The sequence below is a fragment of the Apaloderma vittatum genome, unplaced genomic scaffold (assembly GCF_000703405.1).
Source record: "Apaloderma vittatum isolate BGI_N311 unplaced genomic scaffold, ASM70340v1 scaffold2922, whole genome shotgun sequence".
NCBI lineage: Eukaryota > Metazoa > Chordata > Aves > Trogoniformes > Trogonidae > Apaloderma > Apaloderma vittatum.
This window is the reverse complement of record NW_009701735.1, coordinates 113991-136877: the sequence shown is the minus strand read 5'-3', so window position 1 is coordinate 136877 and position 22887 is coordinate 113991. Positions and strand designations below refer to the sequence as shown.

At 42.6% G+C, this 22887-nt stretch overlaps 1 protein-coding gene across 1 annotated transcript in view; it reads left to right on the top strand.

Moving 5' to 3' along the window:
- TGFBR2 (transforming growth factor, beta receptor II (70/80kDa)) overlaps positions 1–22887 on the top strand; it is a 32511-nt gene that overhangs the window by 704 nt on the left and 8920 nt on the right. The window contains exons 2-4 of the mRNA XM_009879243.1: positions 1100–1290; positions 12953–13752; positions 19731–19872. Of these exons, the coding sequence (XP_009877545.1) occupies positions 1100–1290; positions 12953–13752; positions 19731–19872 (1133 nt within the window). The remainder of the gene's footprint in view (positions 1–1099; positions 1291–12952; positions 13753–19730; positions 19873–22887) is intronic.

Sequence of the window (22887 nt, the reverse complement as noted above, 5' to 3'; positions counted from 1 at the left end):
ATGCATTGTAACACTTTTCTAGGATTTGTGGACTCTGAAATTGCATTCCAGTGTAAAGGCTGGGGGTTTGCCTATCCACAAATGGTAAGCCAATCCTACCAAAGAAAACCAGAAACACTCTTAATTAGTTAATGAGTGGACAAAAAGAAAAGACCTGAGTATTTGTAACATTACTGCTGATTTAGGAACATAATTAGAACCACTTACAGAAAGACATAATTAATTAATTTATTGAGGGATTAGTCATGTCCATTGACTTGAAGAGATTTTCAGCATAATTGGTTTCAAGACACTTGAAATGCAGAATCAATACAGTGTGCTCTTCCATATTTGTCCTGTGCCTATTATTACCATAAAAAGTGGCTGCAGTGCCATTGAAGGTAGATTCTGGATTTTTCATGTCAATTTATCCAAAATGAAAATTACTGTACTTAAAGTGCTCTTTGCCTCTGAGACTTGTGTCAGTGAAACTAAATCTACAGACCAGGACAAAACAGAAGAATATGGTCCAGATTATCAGCTGTAAATACTTCCCTGACAATAAGGAAGCTCTAGCTAGCACCAGTTCTGTGGTTGTTACTGGGTTTTGGTTGTTTTGGCTTTTTTTTTTTTTTTCTTATAAGGCTAGCTCCTTCAGGACAGAAATTGTGTTGATTGTTGTCTTCAAAAGCAAAATGAAAAGGCCAGCTCACTAGAAGTTCTTCTGATTTTGAGGAAATAATTCAGTTTTTATCATAATTTCCCACAGATTTTTACTGTCTGCACAGTGACCACAAAAACCAAAAGTATGTTCTGAAGTTCACAGCAGTTCATTGAGCATTAACTTGAATAATTCTGATTGAGATTTTCAAAGGCACTCATTGGACCTTAGTGCTAATAAGATACAGGAATAGCTGTGCCATTTTACAAATGCCTCAATGCGAGGACCCCAGATGCAGCCAGATTTACCCCATTCAGGAAAGCTGGAGAAGAGTGTATGATACTCTTTAAATCCTATTTGAGCTCTCAAAAGAGGCAAATTTCAGGCAGGCACAATCCTGTCTGCTCCCTTTGTAAAGTATTCTGTCTTTGATTTCAATTGTCTCCTTTTCATTTTTAGGCGACAGAATGATGAAAATGTGACATTAGAAACAATATGCCATGATCCTCAGAAAACACTGTATGGTCACATGTTGGATGTCTCCAGCTCAGATGACTGTTTGATGAGGGAAAAGAAGGGAGATGGGGGACTGATGTTCATGTGTTCCTGTACAGGTGACGAATGCAACGATAGACTCATTTTCTCATCAGGTAGGTTTAAAAATTTGTCCTGTGTTCCTGGGCTATACCATGCAAGTAATATTAACTGTCATACTGGTGGACTTGGGAATTGTGTTTTGTGGAGAAAAACTTCTAGTGGCAGGAACTGTTTTGGTCTCTTCCAAGTCTTGCAACGTCTCAGCCTTTCTTTTCTGTGTTCAGAGGATATTTCTTCCTGCCAGGCTGTCCTCCTTTTGAAGTAAATGTAATACTCAGCTAAAGACATTGCACTTAGAAATTGATGAAAGGCATGATGAAAGCAAGATGTTTAGAGTTGTTCTGTTGACACACCAAAATACAACATATGCTAATTACATCATACAGCATTTGCCTCTTGCTTATGTTTTATTTAAGGTCTTGCCTCTTCTAAAAGGCTGTATTGCCAATGTGACATCTATATACAGATACCACTGAGTAGCTTGATAGGCTGTGAATCTAAAGTCAACTTCTCTGTTGTAACTGACCATCTGCACTGTTCTGTGGTGGGTGTGAAGTAACTAAAATGTTCCTTCACTGGTGGATATGCTACCTGATGCTTACCACGGCACGAGGATGCATATGTGAGTTCAGTTAAACCAGTAAAATCTGAGTATAGACCAAATCACAAGTGCATAACCTGTCCCTATTCTACTTCATAAATGCCTATATAGACCACTGCAAACACAGTTGAAGGCAGTGCGGGTGTGTACAGTGCTAGTGGACCTCATGCTGCACACACAGATGTGCATGGGTGCATGCATACACATCATTTTTCTTCTACCTGATGGATCCCACAGTGACTCTATTACTAAGTCAGGTCTCTCACAGGCAAGTGTGAGACAAAGTTTTCCTGTAGAGAACTTTGTGTGCATGCACTTTTCTAAATGAATATGGAACATAGAACCCATCCTTATCACCTCTAAATTCCTCAGAAAATGATATAATCAAATCCTTATTCTCTGAGATTAAAGGTTTGGGACACTGTTTCCACTCCTGGGAAACATGTTGCGTGACTGCACTGAGGTGGACAACTATGTAAATGGCTTTTAGCCCCCCGCTTTCCAGCCCTCCAAGAAGGCTAACTAGTTCAGGTTGCAATCATGTCAGATTAGCCAAGAGCAAGCTAGAAAGACTTTGCCACCTGTGGCCCAGGCTATTCATGTCTGATGACAGTGCCTCCCCTCTTCCTCATTTTCTTGATTTGAAACCAGACAACCTTGACTGCTGATCCATGGTTATATGACCAACTCTTACTTGGGTGGGCTTTAAAGGAATTGGAATAAATACTGGTATTGATGTGAGCAGAAGTGGTGGACATAGGACCTAATTCTAACGAATTGCCTTGATTTTTGTTGAAGAGAATGTGAAGTGAAAACATCTTACTCCGTGTCTGCTGTCTAGAGTTTTTATACAAATTAAACCACACCCTTGTGGATTTTGGCTAATTTGTGATAAATTAATCAGTTTATAGCTATTTCTCCTGGAACTATGTAGTTGAATACAATCACTCTGACAAATGTGTGCCTTCTGTGTGTATGTTTATGAAAAACCGTTCTATAAATTCAACACCAAATGCCTTCATTCCAATCTACTCTGCAGCCCCCCTCACACTTCCAGAGCAGCCTAAAAGGAGCTGTAGCATAGAATAAAACCCAGTCATTTTACCCTAGTTCCTTTCATTCTTTGGAGTGGAGCCTTTCCTTCTAGATCATGTGTTGTAAGCACTCCAGGTGACTCATGAAAACTATGTCCTGCATTCACATGTAATAAGTGAATAACTACAGATAAAAATTTAAGTAATGTAAAACTTCAGTTTCTAACGTTTCAAGTTCATTCACAAACACAAACATTAACTCCAGTTGAGGGAGGGGGGGAGAATTGGGGCTGTGTCATTCCTTTTTTTGTTCTTGTGGATTAGAGTTTCTCTTAAATGAAAACAGCCCCTTTGGGTTGCTTGCCTGGTTAGCCATGGCAGGAAGACAAACGATTTTTACAGTATCAGACATGCGGTTTCCTGTCTGTGTTTAACTTCGAGCAGAACATCACAGCCAGCTGGTCCACGGCTCCTCCAGACAACTAGATAATAGCCTGTAATAATTTTGCCTTTGGAATGTCTATCATCCAGATCCATTCTGTACATTGTTCTTGCCTTTTTGTTTCCCTAGGTTTCTTGTACACCAGAGTAAGAATTTTTGCACATCCTACAGTTTTAGAGACTGGACAAAAGCCAGTGTAAAAAGTCTGATCAAAAAGTGAATGTACACACATTTATTAGCAGAAACTGGGTTGATTAAAAAGATTGTATTTTTTCTTCTGATAATCACAGCCTTTCCTTTCAAGCTACTGCTATAAATGATCAGTGCTCTATCTCTTCTTCCTCCTGGGTACACGCTTAAGACAGATCATACTTAATTTTTTTCCTGGTGTTTTTGGGGTAAGAAAGAAAATTGTGGTAAAGCAATAAGCTCTAATTTCCACTAGAGGTTACTCACTATGTTCCAGTGATTCACAGCTGAGGTGTTACTGCTTGTAGAAGAATTGGTTTATAGCACTGTTGACTTGAATCAGTCTTGACTGTGACGGGTAGATCTCCTGATTCCATTTTTAGACACAAACATCTAAAGGTTTTGGGTAATGGGAGGTGTCATGACTCACCCAAGGGCTTTGGAAATGTTTGAAGTAGTTACATCCAAATCAAATGCCTGTTTCTCTTATGGACTTTCATTTAAATTGCTGATCTGCAAAATAAGCAAGACACAGTCAGACATGTGCCTGCACATGCTTGTAGTTCTGCTGTGTCAGGGGGCTTCTAACTCTGATTCAGATCCCTAGCATTTCAGTCCCCAGGCAGCTGGTGTGGAGAATCACTCCCAACAGTGTTCTGTAGTTCTTGGAGAAATAATTTATGGGAAACAGGTAGCCATTGCAAATCTGACTAGTCTCTGACTACTCTGTTTATTTTTTTTATTTTTTTTTTCCAAACAAAATTGTGGATGACTGGCAAGCAGCTTACATCCCTTTGGTGGAAAAATGCTACTCACAGCAAAACTCAATGCTAGTGTGTTTTAATTATTATTTATTCAAATGTCTAATGCTGATGTTACCAGAAGGCAAAGCCAGGAAGCAAAACCACTGGAAAAGATTAGGCAAAATCGGGCTTGAAAATCGGGCTGGCTAGATATTGCCTAGCTGGCAGACAGGAGCCTGGTGCTGCTGTCATGGAAAAGATGAGTGCAGGACTGGACTACAAGGGTTTTTTCCTCCTTGATGTCTAGTTGTGTCTGCTGGATCTTCTGCATCTTGCTTTGCCTTCTTGTGTTTTGACCTTATGATGAACAAGGTCTGTCTGTAGCTGTTTGCATAGTTCCAGGTCTCCTTTTGTGTTTGGGCAGCTTTGTTCCTCAGCCTTCATTTCACCACTCCATCTCCCAGCTTCTATTCATCAACCAGTGCGAGCATGACAAATGCCTGACAAAGTTCTTCCTTGTTAACAATCCTAAGCTATTTGACTAAGGTCAAGGCTTGTTTACCCGAAGGGATGAAGCAGGACTGTGCTCTTTCCAGCTGACCCATTCTCTGTGGGCAGAGATGCCCAGGCAGTTGCAGCTGAGGAAATGGGGTGCCTGCATGTCACTCAGTGCATGACCTGCCTGCTCTGCAGTGCGACTTCTCCTGCCATGCAGGCTGATTCACACACGTTCATTCAGCAGCCTGCAAAAGGGTGACCCCCAACACTGGAGATTGCAGACAGGAAAACAAGTCCTTTAAGTACTGTTGGGTTTATATATGTGGTTTTTATCTCAACATTTGGAAATACGATTTGCAGACCTTTAACACTGCATTGGGTTAGAGTTGTTTCATTTTGGTAACTGACATGGTGATCATTTTTCATCCTCGCCCGTCTTGCCATGATATGCAGATCTCCATGTAGCTTGCAAGCGAGGTGTCTGTGGGACAGTTCAGGTAGGCTGTGTTTATTCTTCATGTGTTGCAAAATGAGTTCGTTATTTTGGGCATCCTCACTGCACCCAGTTTTAATAATAGGAGAAACCTTTAGCAGCAAAAATGTGTACAAGTTTTAATGATTATCTGAATTATCCAGACAGTTGCCTTGAAATATCAAAACTTCAGTGATAGACATGACTGACAGGTCAACAAGAGTTTATGAGAATAATGAAGCTAATTGGGGAAGTGTACCAGGGTGAGGGAGGGTGTTGTGCTGCTAACAGTCTTCACATTGATCATGATTTTACCGAGTTTGCTAATTGAGAGTGTAAGAGACGTTAAGTATTTGATTAATCAATTGTGGCTGAGTCATTTGCCCAAACAAATTGCAGCCTATGGATTTGCAGTGTGTCAAGTGCTGTGATTGCTCACTGTGTACGGTTGTTGCCTGGGAACTCTGGTATTGTTCTGCTGCCTGAACCACAGCAAGTATGCCTGCCTGTCCTGTGCCCAGATCGCAGGAGATATGGATAATGTTTTAGAGTTTCCTTAACTTGTTTTCTCTCGCTTGTCTCTAACATGTTGCCCCTCTTTCTTCCTTTCTTTCTCTCCTCTTCCTCTCCTTACTAGAGTCAAAGCGTTAGTGGTTTTACTTGACTACATAGGAGGATCTCAGACTTAAGAGCAGACTTAAGATCTGTGCACAAACAGCCGCCAGGCCATAAATACTCATGTGATGAGTTGTCCAGTGCTCAAGGAAGAGCAGAAGGCAGATGATTACAGCTGGACTGCTTCCAAATGGATTTTAACAAAGACTTTCATTAATCTGTTTTTGTGTTATCCAGCTAACATGTTCTGAAGGTAACTGTCTTCCAGCTGCCCCTAAAGAGGTCAGTAGCATTGCATAACGTTGCACAGAGCCTCTCACTGCTTGTATGTTGGCATTGTTCTCTGTATTTCCTCTTAGGTATTTGCAACCACAGTCCCACCCAATGCCTGCAGCTGTATGTAACCAAAGGAGAGGCTGTCTAATACTAAACGTCTGATTCACTTAGTGAAATAGAAAGGAAATAGAATGGAAAGAGGCAAAAGAAGCCAAAATTTTGTTTTGCTCTGTGTTATTTATATTGTTTCCTTCCTAGAAAAATAACCATGTAGAGCTCAGTTACAGATTTGTGTAAAAACAAACTAGGCAGCGCTCTTCCAGTCTGGTTGGCATATTTGTTACAATTTGCATCACTTGAGAGCTTAATAAGTGTGGGAATGTGGCCAACCTTTTATCAGGTTGTCATGGAAGAGACTTTAATAATTACAGACAGAAACAAACTGTAACTAACACTGGCAACATAATATTTTGGGAAAGGTTGGAGGGGTGAAACTCAGGCTGAGAATAAAAATAGTGGTTAATGTGTGGCATCTGTTGGAACATATTGAAACTGGAGAGATTGATTTGTTCCAGAAAACCACCAGCAAACAGCAGCAGACACCAAGCTGTATAACTGAGGCGTGTATCACAGAAACACAGTCACATTGTTTAAAGTTAGAATATGTGGGCTTTCATGTCGCTGAGTAGGAAAGCCCAGCTACAAAAGTCAATGTGTGAGAGATGTCATGTACACACAGTGAAGTGACCTGTTAGAACGGCAGAGATAACAAGAGAATGCATGCAGGGGTGGGAGATTTTAAACAAATGGATGCTGTGGAGCAAACCAAGGAATTACACTTTCTAGCCAGCAGTGAGGGAATAAAACAGCAACAAACTATTTGTTCTGTCTTAGAGCTTAAGAGTTTCTTGAACCTCCTGGGTGCTGAACAGCATACTTGGCAATCAGCTGTAAAAATGAAATTCTGCTTACAGTAGATAAAATATCCCTTACATCATTGCTGCCCAGCTTTTTCACTGAAGCCAGCCAGAAGCAATCAAGTTGTCCGTCTCCCACCCCCGTGACTAAGATGCAGCCATCCCCATCAAGTAACGGATGCATATGCATGTAACACTTATAACTGGGTCACGTAACTGGACATAACAGAGATGTATTGAGCCCTGATCACCCAGTTGTGAGTAGTCATGTTGAGGGCAAAGCTGTTGGTCCCCAGGGGAGAGCAGCAGTGGGTGTGCCACAGCTCTCCAAAAATTGCTCATACATTTGCCTTACTATGTCTCAGGAAAAGAGGTAAGTGGTGGCACTGGGCAACGGCCTGCATTAAGTGCTCTGAGGGCTGGGTCTGGCCAGTCATGTATTGACTGCAGAGCAACATTCAGGCTGGCAAATAACCAAAAGGTCAAAAGAATGAGTTCCCACACCTTCGAGCAAACAAAGGGGGCCAAATTGTGAGGCATGCAGATGGCAGTTCTTTAGAAAGACAGCTTTAGAAACTGTCTCTAGAGATGGCTTTACCTTGTCACTTCCACTAGTTGAGCCCCTATAGCAGGCCAGGCGGATCTGCCAACTACGAGAGCTAGTGCCTCTCCAGGAGGTTGTTTCAGCAGATTCTGTATTTTGGATACTCTGGCAATATCTCCTTTAGACTAAAAGATGAAGACATACAGCTCAAACACAAGTTACTGGCCTTGACAGGCTTGATGTCAAAAAACCCCCTCATGTCAAATTCAGGTACTGGCTGCAGGAATTTAACTTTCAGGAAAGTCTACAAGAAATGTCAAGGTTGATTTCCCACTGGATAGCAAGATAGAGTCCACTCTGGTGTTAAAATCTCATAATCTCTGTCTTCTGCCATCAGCTGGTTTAGCATAGAGCAGAGAGAGGGGTGGAACTGATTTCCTGCTCCACAAAACTATTAAGTTGAAAAAAAACCACTAAATCTCCAGCAAAGATGGAAAATTAAAATGCTTCCAAGAAACTGTCGAGATAAAAAAATGCAGGTTAGTTTGAGATGCAGCATTTGAATTTGATTATTTCCAAGTATTTTGTGTCAGGATCAACCATTTTGCTAAAGAAAAAGCTCCCCCCCCCTCCCCCACCTCAAAGGTCAAAAAACAATGCCTGTAAAATTAGCAGAAGTTTTTAAACACAAAAGTTGGATCAACTTTCAGATCACTTTTGTCCTCAAGGGTTTCAGGGAAAAGTGCAGGAATGTCACAACCAGAGTTTCTGTTTTGAAACTCAACATTTCACATCTAAAAATATTTTGGCAAAGCTGAAATTTCCAAGCCATTTTAATTCTAAGATGACCAAAATCAGGAAGGTACATGAGACACGGAACTACAGAATTTCATTGTCACTTGAGGATTCTTCATTGGAGACAAACTAAATTATCCCAAACCGCTACTCTGAGTTAAACTTCATTTCACTGAAAATGAAGCATTTCATGGAATCAGTTTTCATCCAGAAAGTAACACTAAAGAGATGGGCAGACTTTTCCGTATTTTATTGCCTAGTGTCTTGCCCAGAAATGAGTATGCACATAAGGTTCAAACTCACATTTTGCCTGATTCACAATAATAAGAGATGAAAAGCTCTTCCCTGAATCAAACAGACCAGGACTTGAGCTTGGAGTGCCCATATGCCAGATTAGTCCCCTCACTGGTAGGGATTCAGCACTCGCATCTCTTGCCAAAGTGCAACATTTGAACAGAATTCTGTTTATGCAAAAGCATGCAAAAAGTGTTAGTTTTCATTCCGGTGTAGAACTGAAATCAAACTTTGAAACCTCAGAGCTGCTGTAAAACAGAGTTGTCCTCCAGGCAGCAAAAAAGGCTGCTTTGTGTCTCAGGAGCTTGCAAAATAACTAGATCACAGTCCCAGGTCTGGGCCCATATTTTGTGACTGCATTTCTGGGGGGCTTTAAGATGCTAGACGAGCTTGCAATACATTAGCGTTGACACACTTAACCTGAATTCTACCAGTATCAAATATATTCTTGCCCTGCTGTTGTGGCTTTGACTACCAGATGAACAGAGAGCAACGTTAGAACTTGCACAAACAGCAAAGAGCGCTGAAGTAGTTCATCAGTACTGGCTGTGCTTTGTTTGCTGCCCTGTGCATTCAAATGCAGGTCCTAATTTTTCTGCTGTTGTTTTATTTCTTGTTTCCAAAGTTCAGTGACACTGAAGTTCAATCAAAGGCACCGAATCCAACCTAAAACATTTGCAAGCAAAGCAATGTTGTTCTTTGGAGCTTCCTGACTGAACAGGGGCTGTACAGTGTTTCCATTTTCCTTGGCACCTGAGCCCTATTCCCTGAAGGCTTAGGTAGTGCTAAGGGTTGTGCAGATGGCTTGTGCTTAGTTTAAACCACATACAGGAAGCTTTCTTTTAGCTCAAATTCTCTATTGTTATGCTATATTAATAGGCTCTTTTGAAGCTTAAGAAAGTACTGATCTGCCTAAATAATAGCTCTGAGTGAGGAAAGTTATTTAGGGGCATGTTTGCAAAACCTGAAAGGCTTTTTCATTTAACCAGTTCCTAGTCTGCCTGTGCAGGTTTTGCTTATTCTGGTGCTCAGAATGAGGACACTGCACTCCCATTTTTGAAATTATGGAGTTTGAGTCATAGGTAATTATTTATAAGAAAATGTACATATTTATTCTTAGATTCCTGTAGTCAAGCCATAAAATGTTGGCTAGCCACTAAGCAAACATACAGATATGCTTTGAATTTTGATTCTGCCCTGACTTTGTACACATATTCAAACAGAGAGGAACCCCAACCTTAGCTTGTGCTGGAAGGGCTGATTTTGTTCTGCTTATATCAGCAGTCAAAATCAAAGACAGTGCAGAATTGCCTTACTTGGACCAGACCAGCTCTTTGCTGCTTCTGTCCCCTTTAATTCTGCTGACAGGTAGCTCAGTCTCCTCCTAAGCTCAGAGTTCAGCCTTGTCAGTCCTGACACTCTGTTCTCCCTCTTGAATGCCCATTCTTGCCCTTTCCAAGCCTTGAGTGGGGCCTGTCTAGTGTCTTATAAACTGAAAAAGAGCACGCCCTTCATCCTTGTTGCTTTAGGTAGGGATGTGCAGCTGTATGCTTTTCACCCTCTGGCTCCCTGCTTCCTCCAAGGGACGATGCCAAAGAGGATGTGTGACTTTGCAGCAGGGGTGCAGGATGATACAGTTCTCAGGGGAAGTGGCCAAGCTGCTCAGCTTCTGCTTTGATTTTTTTTTTCCTCATTCTTTTTCAAGTGACAGTTGCAACATCAACAGTTTCTCCCTTCCACTCAGAAATCCCCCTGCGCCACAAGCAGAGCTTTCTCTGGTGCAAAAAGAGGAAGAGCCAAAGGGGCTGTGAAGTCTGCTGGAAACAAAATAAGACAGCCTGATCTAGGGCATTATAGGAATGATCAGAGACCCTCAAAGAGGTATCCGTAACAGTCAAGGAGCAGTGGCTTTGGGTTTCTTCTCAGAGCTGAATGTGCACCCAGCTACCCCTAACTGCCAGGACTCATGGGGAGGAATTTGAAAGAGAAGTAATACATCTTGAGGTTTTTGTCCCTCAGTTAGGAATACATTTGTATTTCAGATATCTAGGCTACATTCTGCAGCTCTGTGGCAAACAAAAAGGGCTTAAAGCTCCCTAAAGAGGCATATTCACATTTGTTAAAAAGTATGATGTAGGTGATATATTACTCGGTTCCAAACTTCAAGCACACTTTTCTATGACCAAGAAAAAAAGCAGAACAGAATCCCAAATGTTCATTAAGACTATTTTATCTGATTGTTACATATCATGGTTATGCTCATGCAGTTGTGGCCTGCTTGCAGCCAAAACTCCAAAACAGCCATCCCACAATGTAGTCAGGTCTCTTCCATCTAGACAATTCCCAAGTTTTTATAAAGCAGATTTTCTGAGAGCGAAGAATACACGTGGGAATAAGCAATGCAAATCTTCTGTTTACTGACACTGATATTGGACTTTCTAGATATATTCCTCCATTTAGGGCCAGGTTTGGGGTTTTTTCCTCTTTGTTCAGCATGTTGAGAAGCAGAAGGGGTGCCTGTAATCTGTGATTAACTTGAAAGGATTTTGTTTTAATTTAAAATTTTGAAAAACAAATCAAAAATTATTAACGTTTTGTTGCCAGGGAAAATCACTTAAGAATAAGGGTCTGTGGTTTGCATAGGTGTAGAAGAAAGGATGGGCTCAAAAGGGATTTCCTTCATTTTGCATAAATGAAGGCAATTCATTCCTCGTAGATGCTGCTAGTGAATGCCACTGCCCTGTGCTAGCCTGGATTGTCAGTGCTAGAAAGGCTCTTCCTCTTCCTTAAAACCCTAGGCAAGAGGCTGGAATTGTTCTACATCTGGTTGATGAACCTTTCAAGCAGAGGAAGCACATCCTGGTTCAGGATTCAGGCCTTCTTCCGAATAAAGAAGAATGTACTCTTTAGATGTCCCATCACTTGCCTTTGAATAGCTTGATGGCTCCTGCTGCTTGCCAGCTAACTGTGTTTCCAATGGAAAGGTGATTACAGGTTAAATTGAAGGGTCAAAAGTACTGCTTGTTCTAACTCAAGCATCCGTCAAAGCATCATCCTGTCAACACAAGCCACTTGCTTAACTCTGGTTGCAGCTTCAGTTGTTTTAGTCCATTCAGGGCTTCTTCCAGTCAATCCCCTCCCTCATGGAAAGATAATGCAGTACATTTGCTCTGACTCAAAGGAAGGAATTTCCATGTGTCCAATCAAATCAGGTTCAGTTAAACTCTGACCCTCCTTCTTTAATCTGTTTTCAGAATAAAACTGTTCTCTTTAAACTCTTTATCTTCCCTAAGAAATACTGAACTAGATGGTCACTTCTAGTGAACTAGGGATGACAGGGCAGCTCTCACCTCTAGAATAATGAGCTGTGCTATTCCCAGAACATCTCCCTATTCTAGAATATGTCCTTGTGCTTCTACATCCTATCTATTCCATCTAACAATGTGTTAGTGTGTGGACTGCACCAGCTACGGAGTTTGGAGTGAACCAAACGCTGCTTTACAACAGGACAGCAAGTGTACAGCCGGCAGGTGACACACAGAGGAAGTTTTCAGATGCATAAATCCGTGCAAAATGTACATGGGAGGGTGGCAATTCTGATGTGTCATGCATGCCTGATTGTGCCTGCAGGATTCAAACACCTGTGTACACATAGGTGTTTGAATTTTTTTCTTTCCCATACATCAAAGTATGAGGAGTTTTGTTTTTCAGATGTGTGTGAAGGCATGCATAGCATGCCTGAATAGTAGTCTGCAGTAGCTGCATGCAGACAGGCTTACTGAAGGTGTCCTTATACGGATCCCACTGAGATATACTGGATCTGGAGTGATAACTGGGCAAGTTGGAATTCACATGCTGCATTGTCTATTTATTTATAAATCTGATTATAAGACAAATAAATATGCTCTAGTAATTACTGGTTCACGGGGCCAATCTGTTAAGAATGCATCATCAGAGTAAGAGCGGGAGACTTTGGCTATTGTCTTCAGGGTAGCAAAGCTTCATCCGTAATGTATTAAGAGCCTGAGAGAAGATTAGAGCTATTAAATTACACTAGGTTCTTGCTCACTCAGTTCCAACTTTTTATAAGCAGACAGGGAAGTCGGGGTAAGTAGAGGCCTACATAGAAAGCAACATTTTGAGGTTAAGAAAGTAGTGATCGTTTTTATTACTTACTGCCAGTGGAGGAAATAATGTATTGCACTCTGGACAAAAAATTATAATTATTGACAGCTTCCTGTACATAAAGCTGTGATGTCACTTAATGTATGCCCTCTTTCTGGTCTTCTTTCCAGATGACCCCCATAAGCCAGAGGAGAAAGATGAAATTTCGAAAGTCACAATCATAAGTCTTGTCCCATTACTGGTGATTTCTGTTGCCGTGATTGTTATCTTTTATGCCTACCGTACTCATAAGAAGAGGAAACTCAACAAGGCATGGGAGAAGAATGTTAAGCCTAGGAAACATAAGGATTGCAGTGATGTTTGTGCCATTATGTTAGATGATGACCGCTCAGACATCAGCTCTACCTGTGCTAACAACATCAACCACAACACAGAATTGCTGCCCATTGAATTGGACGTTGTCGTTGGCAAAGGAAGGTTTGCTGAAGTGTATAAAGCCAAATTGAAACAAAACACTTCAGAGCAGTATGAAACTGTGGCAGTCAAGATCTTCCCCTATGAAGAATATGCCTCTTGGAAAACTGAGAAAGACATTTTTTCAGACGTAAACCTCAAGCATGAGAACATCCTCCAATTCTTGACAGCAGAGGAGCGTAAGACAGATCTTGGTAAACAGTATTGGTTAATCACCGCCTTCCATGCTAGAGGCAATTTGCAGGAATATCTCACACGGCACATTATCAGCTGGGAGGACCTCTGGAAACTGGGTGGGTCCTTGGCCCGAGGGATTGCCCATCTGCATAGTGATCACACACCCTGTGGTCGCCCCAAAACACCCATTGTGCACAGAGACCTAAAGAGTTCCAACATCCTGGTGAAAAATGATTTAACCTGCTGTCTCTGTGACTTTGGGTTATCCCTGAGACTGGACCCTTCTCTGTCTGTGGATGACTTGGCTAACAGTGGGCAGGTAAGTTGGACTTTGAAGAGGAGGAGGGGTGTTGACCACCAGTTGGTGTGTCAGGTTCTGAGGTGAGAAGTGGAAGAATTCTATGTTGCCGTATTTACTTAAAGTCTAAAAAAATTAAAGTGATAGTAATAAAAAAAGAGACTCTAACTGTTAAAGAAATAGTAAGAAATGTGCAATTAAGGTTTTTTTACGATCAGAGAGATGCACATGTATATGATGCAGCTGTCCTCTTTATACACTTACGCCAAGTGTGTATGAGCTTGTTAGCTGCTGCTTGTGCTGCTCCTGCAATGCGCACACACACATATAATAAGGATGTGCTTCACTTTGTGAGATTGTGGCACAATTTTCATGCCTGATGCCATTACAGTTTTATGTGAGGAGGCTCACTCCTGGTGGACCCCAGCGTATGTGAAGTCAGTCTTCTATCTTTGAGAAACATAAGCAGATGACTAGAGTGATAGATAATAACTTTAAAAGGAAAAAACCAAACCCCACGCTTGTTTAAGATTATGGCATTTTCTCCAAATGCAAGCCGTTGCAAGAACCTCAGTTAAAAATAATTGTCCTGTTACTGCTTTTTCAACTGAATAACATGGATAATGCTCACCTACTTCACAAGGATACCAGGAGGATGTTTATAAATACTTTGAAGATTAAATTTTTCAAGTCAACTTTTAAATATTGGCTCTTTTATTGAAATCTCATGTATAAATTCAGATCGTTCAAGTTAGTTATTTCATAATTATTTAATTATACATGTATTTTTATATTTGTATTCTTATGCATAGGTCTCATCAAAGACTACCTGTTTACACTGACTTTTACTTCACACAGAACTAATATTTCAGTTTAGAATGTTTTCAGGGACAGTTCTTCAGTCAGTAGTGCTCTGTTGAGTTCACAGGAGCTTTGCTGTTGTTTATCTAATGAAGATCTTTTTTCTGAAAGTGCCTTTGCTGAGAGACAACTGTCTTGATCTCATTTTGAGAGGGTTTATAAACCAGCACCAGGAGCAATAATAACCAAGGAAACTGTATTTAAAGTAATACAAATACCACTCACAGTTGCATACATTCCTCTCCAGCATGCTGGCCCTTTTTGGAGTTCAGGGAAATTGTACCATGTTGTAAGTCATAAGACTGGTTCTATTTGGAATAAAGTGAAACACAGAGGCTCTGAAACTCAGCCCCCCAGACACTTTCCTTAAAGCCAATTTCAAGCTGATTTCTCTGGCATTGCTCACACGCACTTGGAAGTAGAAGGGTAGCGTTGATGATGCCACTTCCACAGCCCACACTGACACTGACGACAAAGTACAGTGCTGCCCAGAGCAGGTTTCTGCTTTGGAATCAGCATCCTTGGGCACTGGTGTTGAGGCCATCTACTTTGTGTAGCTTCGCTGAATCTGTTTGTGGGTGACCCAGGTGGTGTCGTTCTTCTCTGTGGAGAGGAGTAAGGCCTTGTGAAGTGGCTCCACTTCAGCCTCCACCACCCACTCAAATTCCGCAACATGCCAACCTCAGTACTGCAGCTTTTGCTAAAGAGCTTCTGCACCAGAATTCGCCTTATGCGTAATTTCTAAACTTTACCGTTTGACTCGAACTTTTCCTACCAGGCAACCCAATCTTTGAAGGTATATAATGGAGCTGACCCAAATCTCAAATCTCGCTTCCTATGAAATTAATGAGTGCAAGTATTTTACTGTTTTTTCTGGTCGGACTTAGTCATATTCAAGGCAAGCTGTTGGAGTAAAAAGCCATCTTCTTTCCCATCTACCCAGCTAATTTCCAGTACCAGTACCCTTAGTGACTGCCTGTAAACAAACTTTTTCCCCATTAGGACCTTTGCAGTTTTCTCAGTTTGGCCACCCACGATGGTTAATATTTGCAGACTTGACTTATTCTGAGTACGTAAATCTGGAACTTTGTCCTATTGTGTTCAAAGGATTGGTAGGTGCCAACTGGGCCAGCAGTTCCTCACCTCTGCAACATCAGCAACCCTGTAACAGACGGTCTCCCTAATCAACTGAAGAGGGATATCTACTGCCCCTCTGACTGACACACCTCAGGGCACAAAACATCCCTCAATGCCTTGAAAAAGATGTAAAGTCTCCAGTAAAGCAGATCCAAAAGTCACAAAACCTATAATGTACCACAGGAAGAGATATGGTCCCTTGCTAGAAGTTTTGGAGAACCATAGAATCATACAACAGTTTCAGTTGGAACAGACCTTCAAGATAATCGAGTCCAGCCTTTGTCTCAGCCCTATCAACACCACTAAACCATGTCCCTCAGCACAACATCTACCTGTCTCTTAAACACCTCCAGGCCCCTCCAGGGGGGCCGCCTCACCCCCTCCCCTGGGCAGCCTGTTCCAATGCCTGACAACCCGTTCAGTAAAGAAATTCTTCCTAATATCCAACCTGGACCTCCCCTGGCACAACTTAAGGCCATTTCCCCTCATCCTATCACTCACCACTAGGGAGAACAGACTCCCTTTCAGGGAATTGTAGAGAGTGATAAGATTTCCCCTCAGTCTCCTCTTCTCTAGGCTAAACAGTCCCCCATCCCTCAGCCTTTCCTCTTAAGGCTTATGTTCTAAGCCCTTTACCAGCTTGGTACCCACCTCTGTACCCTCTCCAGCACCTCAGTGTCCCTCTGGTAGTGAAGGGCCCAAAACTGGACACAGTACTCAAAGTGAGGCCTCACCAAAGCCGAGTACAGGGGCATGGTCACCTCCCTGCTCCTGCTGACAGCACCATTCCTGATACAGGCCAAGATGTCATCAACACCCTCAGGTCCCTCTCCACCTGGTAGCTCTCCAGCCACTCCTCCCCAAGCCTGTAGCGCTGCTGGGGGTTGTTGTGGCTGAAGTGCAGGGCCCGGCATTTGGCCTTAGTGAAACTGATGGGATTGGCCTCTGCCCAGCGATCCAGCCTGTCCAGATCCCTCTGTAGAGCCTCCCTACCCTCAAGTAGATCAACATTTCCACCCAGCTTGGTGTCATCTGAAAATTAAATAAGGGTGCATGCTATCCCCTCGTCCAAATCATTGATGAAAATGTTAAGCAGGACTGGGCCAAGTCCTCAGCACAGCAGGACACCACTTGTGACCGGCTGCCAACTGGATTTAAGTCCACTGACCATGACTATTTGGACTCAGCCATCTAACCAGTTTTCCACCCAGCAAAGCGTATGCCCATTCTAGTCAAGAGCAGTCACTTTCTCTGGGAGAATTCTGTGGGCAACAGTGTTGAATGCCTTACTGAAGTCAAGGTAAACAGCATCCACAGCCTTTCCTTCACGCAACAAGTAGGTCACCCTGTCATAGAAGGAGATCAGGTTTATTAAATAGGAGCTGCCCTTCATAAACGTATGCTGACTGAGCCTGATCACCTGGTTGTCGTGCATGTGCTGCATAATGGAACTCAGGATCATAGAATCATAGAATGGCCTAGGCTGGAAGGGACCTTAGAGATCATTTAATCCAACCTCCCTGTCATGGGCAGGGACGCCACCTCTCAACTAGATCAGGCAACACATGGGGACCAAACAGGAATCAAACCCGCGACCGTGGTATTATCTGTACCATGCTCAACTGACTGAGCTATCAGCTTCCCTGGCACTGAAGTCAAACTGTAATTTCCCGGATCAGCCTTCTGTCTCTTCTTATAGATGAGTGTTATATTGGCTGACATCCAATCAGCTGCAACCTCCCCAGTCAGCCAGGACTGCCAATAAATGATGGACAGTGGCTTGGTGAGCCCCCCTGCCAGCTCTCTCAGCACTCTAGGATGAACCTGATCCAGCCTCATAGATTTGTGCACATCAATGTTGAGCAGCAGGTCACTGATCATCTCCTAGATTGTGGGGGGGACATTTTGCTCCTGGCCCCCAACTCTTGGCTTGGAGGACTGGCTTTCCTCAGTATGTTTCTGTTACTAAAGACAAGAGGCAAGAACTGAAACCAGACTTGTCTTTGCAAAGAGAAAGCATATCCAGACTGCGGAGGGGCAGTTGCTGGAGTTGGATACTTAAAATGCCTTTGAGACTCAGTGCTCAGATTTCTTCAAGATATAGGCAAAGTATCTTTGACCCAAAGACCTAATAATCTAAACAGAGATAAGAGGACACAAGCAAAGTGGAACATGTGATAAATTCTAAGCAGATGGAAACAGGATTTATTTAATACCACTCTTCAAGTAATTTTAAATTTTCTCTGCATTTCCCACTGTGCTTTTTAGTTATAGGGCTTGATCATCCATTGTCCAGCAAAGCTGCAGAATAATTTTCACTGCTGCATAGAAAATGAGAAATGCCAGGGCAGAACAGCACTTTGCGACACTGTTAAGAATCTGTATTTCAGCACTGTTAACTGATTAAAACCAGCAGGATTTGGGGATGTGGACTGTGGGCCATAGTGTACAGGTAACCCTTCTTAAGCTTTGGATGGGGTCTGCTTAGGGAAGAAGTTCACAGAATCACAGAATGTTAGGGGTTGGAAGGAACTTCAAAAGATAATCTAGTCCAGCCTCCCTGCCAGAGCTGTTGGGGAATGGACTGGGAGCTATAAACAGCCTCTGCTGCAGAGTTTCCTTAAGTTCTTGTTCTGTAGAGGAGGGAGATGCTGGTCAACTCGGTGATGCTGTCACAGGATTGTCCCAAGTACCCATTTGCATGCTTACATGCTTGGCCTTAAATTCATCACAGAGTCCACATAACAGGGAACTTAACTTTGGAACTGATCATGCAGGGTTTTTTTCTGTCCTCTGTTTATGAAGGCTTTGATTCTACAACCATTTGGATATTTTTGACACAGAAATTCTTTGCCGCTGCAGGGTCCTATGACAAAGCTATGGCCTTGATCTTCCCTGCTGTCTTCTTACGGTGCACTGCAGTTTTGTGGAACTTCTTCCCATTTGTTCTGAGCCTGGGGTGATAAGACGTGTTTACAGAAGCTTGTAAAATGGATGTCTTAGGGCTCTCTTAGGAACTGTACATTTATTATGTGGCTGCCTGCAACTGCAGACCCAGTAACTGAAACGATCTTTCGCAGTCCCGCTGCTGGTCTCTAGAATGATTGTCCTAGTGCAGTCTACAAATAGCTCATTTGAATCACAGGTCCTACTGCATCACCCACTTGTGCTTCTTCATCTCTGTGATGAACCAGTCTCCAATTTGAAACTGTCTTCGCCTGATCAAAGACTTACTAGGTTTGTGGTTTTTCAAGGGGGATAAGTTTTTTATACCTATCCTGTGAAGAGCTTGTCATTTGAGAGAAACTGCTGAGTGATCCCGAACTTCTTCCTTAAATACTTTCTTGTGATAAAACCAAATATTTAAACTTTGCCTTCTGTAATGCAAGGTCATAATCTAGATCACAGCAAAGGTGCTAAAATCCTTGCTGAAAACTGCTCAGTGTGAATGAAGTTTGTGAGAATGGCTTTTCAGACAAAGGAGCCAATTTTTGGTTTGGATTCAAATGTGTGCTTTTGCATTTAGTATTTGTGTATTTACTTTCTTCTGCCAGGCCTGCATTTAGCACTTTCCTTCTAAGGCTACCAAGAAAAGAAGCACCTAACACTGTAATATGTAACGCAAAAGAATACAATTGTGTTTCTTGCTCATCTGAAAGACTCCGTCAGTAGCAATTCCTTCAGACCCGAAGGGCAGAGTTTATCTGTGAGCAGTCAGAGTGAGAAAGCTTGTTAGTGTCAAAATTATTTGCTTAAGGAACTAAAAAGGGCTTCTTTTTTTATTTTTCTTTACCAAGGGAGGTGCAAGTAAGTTGGTAGTCAGGACAATGCCAGATTCCCCTGGCAGCAGAAAATACGACCTGTGCCAAGTGTGGCCTGAATTTTTTGGATGCTTATCAAATGGCACTGCTTCTGAAAAAGCTGAAGGTAAATCGCAGCAGAATCCAAAACACGAATTACAATTGCAGCTCGTGAGCTCTCTCCGATCTCCTCTCCTCTAGGTTGGCACAGCAAGGTACATGGCCCCTGAGGTTCTGGAGTCCAGGATGAACCTGGAGAACGTGGAGTCCTTCAAGCAAACAGATGTGTACTCCATGGCTTTGGTCCTCTGGGAAATGACATCTCGCTGTAATGGCATCGGAGGTAAGTACCATCAGTTTTCTTTTCTTCAAATGTTTGAACAGACATGTTCTTGAGGTTGTCTGGGAAGGGGGTGATTCTTTTTTAACTCCCACCAGTTGTTGTAGTGTACCTGGGTGCTGTAAGTATGAGGTGCACATGTGCATGAGAAGCCTTGAAGGGCAAGCACCTGAGAGCGTGAGAAAGTTGGCTCTTGACTGGTGTAAGAATGAATCTGCTGTAAGGTAGACCACTTCTAAAGATAATTAATGTGTTTTTGTTCCTATAGCATCTTGAGTAGCTGTGGATTGACTCAGTCTGGTTGACCTCCCTCAAAACTATTTAAAACATAAGGCAATTTGAAACATTAAGACCAAGAAGTGATAACTGCTTCCCATTTACTTTCATGGAATGTTAATTCTGAAACCTTCTGAGGGCCAGTTAAGTGTCACATTTACTAATTGATCATTTCAGTAAGAGCCATCATAGTGATAGAGAATCCTTCCTGCTTTCCCCAAATCCCCAGCTGCTACTCATCATTTTTTGTGATGCTGCAAGAAAGCATCCATATGAGAAATCAAGGGATGTTTGTTGTATGAAGTGCAGTAACAAAATAAAAATGATTGGGACTGACTATCAGAACAGCTCCAGGAAGAGCTGCTGTGCTTGTTCATATTCAGAGTTTGTTCACTGAAACAAAATCTCCATTTCTGCTTTGCCTAAAGCTGCCCCAGAATTCCCAGTGTGCAGCACTGGTGTGTGCTAGAAATCAGAAAAGTTGCTGTTGGGATATCTGCATTACATATTGCCATGCTTGAAGATTTTCACCTTACTTCAGGGACTAAAATGAGGCTAAGTTCCATATAAAATTCTTCAGTTTCCTGGTATTGTCTAACATTCATTCTGACAAAAACTCCTGCACAGTCCCGGGTTGCTCTCACAGGCAGTCTTAGGAGTGGAACTGTAAAGGTAACTGTAAAAGGATGTTGTAATACATGTACTACTATGATTTGATTTGTTACCCTTTTTGCAAACCAACAGAGGCTCCCTTTTTATCATACGTGGCACTGTTGCATCTCAAAGGGCTGCCACAGAAGGAGGGCAATCACTGCAGTACAGGGAACAGAGTGTACAGGAGGGAAACCAATGTCCCATGGGAAGATGTGCATAGCTGCTCCTTGTTTGTCTGCTGACATCCGTGGCGTACCACAAGGGTGCCCAGGGAGGTCTCTGAAGCCGCTCTGCACAGTGGCCGTGTGGCTGCTCCGTGGTGTCCGTGTGCGTGTGGGAGGAATGCTTCCACCTCAGTCTCCTCCTATGTCTGACCAACATTTAGTCTTGCTGGGTGGGCTGGACTGTGGGCAACAGATTTGCCCCTGTTTGCACCCTGCCAGGAAAGCTACAAAGAGAATATGTGTGCAAACAGCTAGTGCTAGCATAAAAGCATGGAAAAAAAATGCTTTTCTAGTCAAACATTTCAGGGAAAAAACATTTGGTGCTTCAGGAACTGAACCTCAGTCTGGCATATTCCAAGGCAAACCTATCCGCATTTACCTGTCATGGTCATGCGGGTTCTAAATGCACTGGCCCAACCTCAGCCTTTCGTTAGCACTTTGTAAATGTGGCTGAGGAGATTTAAACTTGGGAAGGATCTTTGCCTTATATCTTGAACGGTCTCTGTTTCTTGCATTTAGGATCTCACCTTATTAATATAAATATGAGCCATCCGCTGTGGAGTCTTTGCTGATGACTGAGTCCTTCCTGTTCATATTTGCTGAGTACAGTGAAATGGAGACTGGCATGAGCAAACCATATTGCTGCTCTTCTCAGAAGACAACTGCCTAAAAGAGGACATAAAGGGAGTTTCATAAGGAAGAAAAATCACCAGCATGTTTAGCTAGAAGAGATTGACCCATTATAACCTTGAGAAGAAGAGCTGAGGTCATTTCAGGAAAAGGAAAGGTTTCTCTGGCCTAGCATCTCCTTTGCTTTCAAGATGGAGCTTAACCCCCACCCACATCCTGGTTTTTCCTGTTCATTTCATCCCTCAGTCATCCTCATCTCCAGAAACACGTTTCCCTATTTCAGTCATCTTTTCAGCAGCTCAAGTCCCCAGCAAAACCACAGGAGTACTTGGGCAGGTCCGTGGAGTATGGAACTTGAATTTACTGTCTTCATCCACAGCAGTTAAATACAACTCCCAGGTTGTAGCTCTCCTTAACTTGCCACTGGTACCGAGCTGCAGCATTGCACAGTTGCTCTCATTTCCTTCTTAGATTTTCCCCTGATTCGTGCAGTCTGACTATCTTTGCAACCAGCTGGTGAAATACCCTTACAGTGATTCATGACTACAGCTCCCCCTCTGCTTTCTTTCTCCATCTGTCACTCGTGAGACTCCCTCCTCTCCTCTCAGTGGTCTCAAGGAGCTGCCTCTGCTCACACAAATCCCTCTTTTCTTCCTAAACTGTTAGATGCTGACAGAAATGACCTCCCATGTAAGCTGGAGTAGGCTGACGTGATTCGAGCCAGCTTTTCTGAAGAAGCCTAGGAGATGCAGGTATCGTCTTTGCAGGGCATGCTTGGCTGTGGTGTCAGTTCCCTGTCATTAGAGAACCCTGTGGTGGTTTAGAGGGCAGGAGTGGCAGCTTGTTTGCCTCTGGCAGCAGTCAAAGCTGAGGCAGCAGCATTAGCAACTTTAATTAGGAATGGAAGCATCAGAGGGGAAGGTAATTGCCGTTCATACACATGAAGGTACAGTTACTTACTTCTCTTACAAAGCGAGCTCTCAGGATTTATTTGTCGGTGTGCAGGTGTTTAGTGAGTGTGGGAGGCGATGGAGGCAGATCTTTCACTACAGCAGCTTTGTCAAACACAGTCACCATGCTATGCCAGGCCTTTTCAGTGAGCAGACGTTTAAACACAAATACCCAGCAGCATAATCTGTACTGTGAAGCTGCTGTAGTAAATAAGCAGGAGGGGATCAGCTTTCGAGAAAGGCCACGCTGTTCATTATTACTTTGTTGTGCTAAACATGGTGAA